The sequence below is a fragment of the Ostrea edulis genome, chromosome 4 (assembly GCF_947568905.1).
Source record: "Ostrea edulis chromosome 4, xbOstEdul1.1, whole genome shotgun sequence".
Lineage (NCBI taxonomy): Eukaryota > Metazoa > Mollusca > Bivalvia > Ostreida > Ostreidae > Ostrea > Ostrea edulis.
This window is the reverse complement of record NC_079167.1, coordinates 82,468,893-82,476,000: the sequence shown is the minus strand read 5'-3', so window position 1 is coordinate 82,476,000 and position 7,108 is coordinate 82,468,893. Positions and strand designations below refer to the sequence as shown.

General features: G+C 40.5%; 1 protein-coding gene across 1 annotated transcript; it reads right to left on the bottom strand.

Moving 5' to 3' along the window:
• Positions 1-4,307: 4,307 nt before the first annotated feature.
• On the bottom strand, positions 4,308-7,108 carry LOC125671290 (uncharacterized). The gene has a single exon (XM_048906867.2). It carries the CDS (start codon positions 6,673-6,675, stop codon positions 5,020-5,022), a length of 1,656 nt encoding a protein of 551 aa, XP_048762824.1. The 5' UTR covers positions 6,676-7,108; the 3' UTR covers positions 4,308-5,019.

Below are 7,108 nucleotides of genomic sequence, written 5' to 3'. Positions count from 1 at the left end.
TGGGTCGCATGCTGGTTCATAACTCACAGTCGTAGAGAACAGAATAAATCTGTGACATGGTAGGAAGATTTCAAACTAGTAAGATACACGTCAATAATTAACATTGAAATGATGGTGCAGGGGAAGGATATGCGATCCTTTGATTTTGGAATGTTATCAGCGATGAAACCCAAGATGGGTTTTTCGAGGAAGGAGATGCAAAATGATGTGTTCGATTCATCAAAATTCTCTACCTAATGATAATTACTTAATTAGCCTATCAATAACACACTTTGTGCAGCCGTATAATAACTCGGACTGCTTCCACATGGGCTGCTCTCAAACACTTTGTAAAAACTGCCTTCACAATCGGATCAATAAAAAATCAAAGTGAATCAAACAATACACCCCGAGCTCGATACTCTTTTTGTAAATTTTAAAGTTTATACATGACGTGAATACTTCTCGTTTCCAAATTCCTTAAAGATAACCATGGTATGGCACTCTGAAATGACTTTAAAATTGCGGACGACTGTTTATTTATACATTGATGAATATGGCTAATCATTAAACCCATCACTGTACGTGTATCCCATTTAGACCTATATGATTGATTGATTGATTGAATATTGTTTTACGTCCCTCTCGAGAATCCTTCACTCGTATGGAGACATCACCACTGCCGGTGAAGGGCGGCAAAATTGAGGCCTACGCTTGGCGTTTATGGCCTTTGAGCAGGGAGGGATCTTTATCGTGCCACATATGCTGTGACACGGAACCTCGGTTTTTTGTAGGTATGCGTGATAATGATGTGTAGGTATGTGTGATAATGACGTGTAGGTGTGTGTGATAATGACGTGTAGGTGTGTGTGATAATGACGTGTAGGTGTATGTTATAATGAAGTGTAGGTGTGTGTGATAATGACGTGTAGGTGTGTGTGATAATGACGTATAGGTGTATGTGATAATGACGTATAGGTGTGTGTGATAATGACGTGTAGGTATGTGTGTGATAATGACGTATAGGTGTATGTGATAATGATGTGTAAGTATGTGTGATAATGATGTGTAGGTGTGTGTGATAATGACGTATAGGTGTGTGTGATAATGATGTGTAGGTATATGTGTGATAATGATGTGTAGGTGTATGTGTGATAATGATGTGTAGGTGTATGTGTGATAATGATGTGTAGGTGTATGTGTGATAATGATGTGTAGGTATGTGTGATAATGACGTGTAGGTGTGTGTGATAATGATGTGTAGGTGTGTGTGATAATGAAGTGTAGGTGTATGTGATAATGATGTGTAGGTATATGTGTGATAATGATGTGTAGGTGTGTGTGATAATGATGTGTAGGTATGTGTGATAATGACGTGTAGGTGTGTGTGATAATGATGTGTAGGTGTGTGTGATAATGAAGTGTAGGTGTATGTGATAATGAAGTGTAGGTGTATGTGTGATAATGATGTGTAAGTATGTGTGATAATGATGTGTAGGTATGTGTGATGATGACGTGTAGGTGTATGTGTGATAATGATGTGTAGGTGTGTGTGATAATGATGTGTAAGTATGTGTGATAATGAAGTGTAGGTGTATGTGTGATAATGATGTGTAGGTGTGTGTGATAATGATGTGTAGGTATGTGTGATAATGATGTGAAGGTGTGTGTGATAATGACGTGTAGGTGTGTGTGATAATGAAGTGTAGGTGTGTGTGATAATGAAGTGTAGATGTATGTGATAATGACGTATAGGTGTGTGTGATGATGACGTGTAGGTGTGTGTGATAATGATGTGTAGGTGTGTGTGATAATGACGTATAGGTGTATGTGATAATGACGTGTAGGTGTGTGTGATAATGACGTGTAGGTGTATGTGTGATAATGATGTGAAGGTGTGTGTGATAATGATGTGTAAGTATGTGTGATAATGATGTGTAGGTGTGTGTGATAATGAAGTGTAGGTATGTGTGATAATGAAGTGTAGGTATGTGTGATAATGATGTGTAAGTATGTGTGATAATGATGTGTAGGTGTGTGTGATAATGATGTGTAGGTGTGTGTGATAATGATGTGTAGGTGTGTGTGATAATGATGTGTAGGTGTATGTGTGATAATGATGTGTAGGTGTGTGTGATAATGATGTGTAGGTGTGTGTGATAATGACGTATAGGTGTGTGTGATAATGATGTGTAGGTGTGTGTGATAATGACGTATAGGTGTATGTGTGATAATGATGTGTAGGTGTGTGTGATAATGATGTGTAGGTGTGTGTGATAATGATGTGTAGGTGTGTGTGATAATGATGTGTAGGTGTGTGTGATAATGACGTATAGGTGTATGTGTGATAATGATGTGTAGGTGTGTGTGATAATGATGTGTAGGTGTGTGTGATAATGATGTGTAGGTATGTGTGATGATGACGTGTAGGTATGTGTGATAATGATGTGTAGGTGTGTGTGATAATGATGTGTAAGTATGTGTGATAATGATGTGTAGGTGTGTGTGATAATGATGTGTAGGTGTGTGTGATAATGATGTGTAGGTGTGTGTGATAATGATGTGTAGGTGTGTGTGATAATGATGTGTAGGTGTGTGTGATAATGATGTATAGGTGTGTGTGATAATGATGTGTAGGTGTGTGTGATAATGATGTGTAGGTGTGTGTGATAATGATGTGTAAGTATGTGTGATAATGATGTGTAGGTGTATGTGATAATGACGTGTAGGTGTGTGTGATAATGACGTGTAGGTGTATGTGTGATAATGATGTGAAGGTGTGTGTGATAATGACGTGTAGGTGTATGTGATAATGATGTGTAGGTGTGTGTGATAATGATATGTAGGTGTATGTGATAATGACGTGTAGGTATGTGTGATGATGACGTGTAGGTATGTGTGATAATGACGTGTAGGTGTGTGTGATAATGATGTGTAGGTATGTGTGTGATGATGACGTGTAGGTGTGTGTGATAATGACGTGTAGGTGTGTGTGATAATGACGTGTAGGTGTGTGTGATAATGACGTGTAAGTATGCGTGATAATGACGTGTAGGTGTGTGTGATGATGACGTGTAGGTGTGTGTGATAATGACGTGTAGGTGTGTGTGATAATGACGTGTAGGTGTATGTGATAATGACGTATAGGTGTATGTGATAATGATGTGTAGGTGTGTGTGATAATGATATGTAGGTGTGTGTGATAATGACGTGTAGGTATGTGTGATGATGACGTGTAGGTATGTGTGATAATGATGTGTAAGTATGCGTGATAATGATGTGTAGGTATGTGTGTGATGATGACGTGTAGGTGTGTGTGATAATGATGTGTAGGTGTGTGTGATTATGACGTGTAGGTATGTGTGATAACCGTTTGACATAGCTGGTATACTCGTCTTTGTAGGTCTAACTTGACCAGGGATAAACCTCCAACTCGCAGAAACGACTCATAATCATCAGGGCGATCAATTCTAATTTGGACAACACAATAAAGCTGTATGATATCCGCAGCTTCCTAGAACTATGGATTCTTAAAGAAGACCCAGAAATGATGGAGCATCATTCTATTATCGATTATGAGTTGATCAATAACAAAATTGTTCATGCTTTGAACGCTGTGTGCGATTGCCTCTAAAATAACAATACCATGATGGACGTTTTTCTTTACATTCTTAGTTTTGAATGTACGAGTAAATTGCATTCAAACTCGGATCATCTTGAAGTGTAATATAACCGTTTATTGAATACAGACGATATACCCTCAGAACGTTGACAAGCCAAAAACTACACATCATCTGCATTGTGTATGCCTGAAATCCATATCACTGTAACCTTTCTACCTTTAAACTTTATTATCCTTTGTTTAATATGCGTCTCCAATACATGTCACGTTTTCTTACCGTCGTGACCGATGAAGCATACAAAACATTTAGGAGATATTGACCGCCAGCTTCTTATTTTGGACAGGTTTTCTTAATGTTATACTTGAAAGAATTGCGCAAAAACTTTTTTGACCAAGAACATCCTTACCGACTACAAAGAAAACGCCCATTTCGTGGTTACTTCCCCCATTTCGGCTCCTTGAAGTTTTGTGGTAGTAGCGACATTAATTTGCGTTAAATTGGTTTCTACATACGATAAGAGTTCAACAGTTCAGTTAGATTTACAGTGTAAATAATGATTAATGTACTGTTGAAATTTTATGAACAAAAATGTATAGGCCCATAGAAGTTGAAAACAAAAATACGTGTGTCGCCAAATTCAAGAGGTTTGGGTGCACTTTCAGTGTGTTAACTTAGAAATCTAAAATAATCAACAAAAACAAGGTGTTCATTATACGTCTGTATTCAGAATTATGTATGGCAAGTGGTGCGTGACGATCTCTCTTAATCTACAAATCTAGAATCAGTGACCGCAATCGACCTGTACTCGGCACTCCAGCAGATCACCACACAGGTGTAAATCAAACAGTTAAAAAATAGTAGAAAGGCAAGTACATGTATACAGTATCAATCAAAAGAAAGGCCCTTTTCTGGCCAACTTTAAATGTATAATGGCAGTAATTTGACTAAACACGGATATGATAATTTCATTTTGTCACGCCAATTTCTAATTACAATTACACATCTATATATATATATGCTTGAATCAGGGACATGCAATGCAACAACCGAGACAGGTACGGCAACAAGCAGACTGACTAGGATGTAATACAAAATCAAATGCTATGAGAATTTCATACTTCAGAGATATATGTTCTCTACAATACCATTCCATTCACACACGACATGCTGTCTTTCACTAGATAAATTCATAACACTTCCTGACTGCAAGCATCACGTTCACAGAAATTTATTTTTGTGCATTTTTTTTTTATGAATATATTACTGGAAAAAATATCACGTAATAAAATGCCTATAAATGCTTGAATGATCCTGTGAAACTTTCTTAAAGTTACACAAGAAAACTTGGCACTTGTTAAATATCACTATTGTATGTACATTCTATAAATAGACAGTCTACAGTCTATAAATAGACTGTCTACAGATAAAACGTGTGCACGGAATGCCTCTTCCCTGACGAATGGGAAGAACTCTTGCTATCAGTCTGTTTTGTGCCTTTTTTACTTGCTCCTCCACGACTGGAGCCGCTTGAGGACCCCGTCTTCTGTGGGCTTAACTTCTGAACTTGACTGAGAGGAATGACGGGCGCAGAATCAGCTCTAGTGTATCTCCGCGGGGGCACAGGAGGGGGTGCGTCTGGTGGAGATTTGGGCTTAATTTCGTTAATGCCGCCGACAGTTTTGAGATTTTCTGTGCCCTTGTGCAGTCCGAGTTTGGCAAGGTCAGCGGGCCGGTACCGGCTGCTCTGGTTACCTGGTTCACCCCGTTCTAAACGCTCTAGCCTAGACCGGAAATCGTCTAACTTTTCATAAGCGGGCTCTTCGAAAAAGCTCTCTTCATCCGAGTCGTAATGGAACTTGTCTTTCGGGGGCATTTTGCCGTCACGTAGATACTGATACAGCTCATCCACGTCGTCCATTAGGAAGTCCTCGCGGCTCTTCGAACGTTTCACTCGAGAATGTCCATTCACATTCTCTTTTGGTGAAAACATGTTAACCATTTGGTGAGATTTATTTTTAACCATGGCGGCTTCGGGGACAGCCAAAATGAGATGTATGGTGTTATTATAGTTGGCAACCATTCTGTTTACTTTAGTAATAATGTCTTTTATTGTCTGGTTTTCTAATATCTCTACAGAATTTGTTGCTGGCAAGACTTTCATTAGCACCTCTGTTGGTACGGGAGTTATCCTAAACATACCTCTGTCCAGGGGGCACAGGAACGCCACTTCATCCGTGTACACCCAATCCAGGCGAATTACCCCCGTAAAACGGTTACTGTCCACTTTGGGCCACACGCCTTGAACTAACTTCACTGTGAGGGGGAGACGGAAACGCCCAATAATATCTTTAATGGTCATCACCCCCGCCACGTCCTGGGGTCCCGCTATGGGGGTAAAGAGTCCTCGTTGTTCAAAATCCAGGAACAGAATCACACCTTTAGAATCTCGACATTTTAATACTTTACGCCGTTCTCCCGTTGGCGCTTTCACTGCGACGTCATTCATGAGGGTCAAGGATTCCCCGGCGGGTACAATCTTTGATTTATCGTACGTCATCTGTCCATCTTCACTCGACATAAACGCCTTGATATTCTGTCTCACCAAACAACGAGTCGGCCTCACTTTTGCCAAGTTCATCACACTATCAATCGGTCTGGCGGAACGCCCATCCTCGGACAGGAGTTCGAACCACCCCTGGTACGTGATCGGAATCGAGAGTCTCTGTTCCAGGGACTGGAGTCGCAGTCTCCCGTCCCGACCGTCGATTCGTTGTACGCTGTGTGATAACACTTTTATATTTGTTTTGATAGAATGAATCAATACCTCCTGTTGTAAATTCCTAAACGGGATCTTGGACACTCCCAAATTCATAAATTGTCCCTTAACAATCTTCCCGAGGGTCGGGACGTCCACCTGCATCAGGACGTCTCGGAGGGTCAAGGACTGGGTGTCCCAAACGGCCGTCGGGAGAGAGCCCATGTCTTTCGCCATACTGCGTACCGTGTTTATGTTCCCGCAATTAGCATACTTGTAGAGCAAGTCTGGATAAGCCTGTAATAGCATGGCACTCATGTGGAACGCTCCACGGTCTGTGCTTACAAGACCAGGTAATCCAGCTAACGTTTGCTGCGCTAGGTAAACAGTCCCGTTATGGGAGAAAATTGATCGACAGTTGTTCGGATTCGATCAGCTGGAAATGTTTATATCCGATACTGGCTCGGATATAATAAACTATGGACATGTATCAACAGAGCTGGTCTAGCATACACCGACACGACGTGACACGGAGTGGATTGTCGTGTACAGTGTAACGTACTGGTTCAGGGTTTACGCTGGTCTGAGGGAGAAAACTGAGTGCTTACAATTTTTCATGTATTTTGGTTTGGCTTCCCGCCATGCACACGGGTCTCAAACTCCCACACAATTTTTACATGTACCCAGTACAAAATAATGGGGATTACAAGCGGGGTGAATCAAGTCACCACATCTGTAAATATTTTCTCTG

Excerpts from the sequence above, each read along its gene's own strand:
- LOC125671290 (XM_048906867.2), bottom strand. The coding sequence starts at position 6,675 with ATGAGTGCCATGCTATTACAGGCTTATCCAGACTTGCTCTACAAGTAT.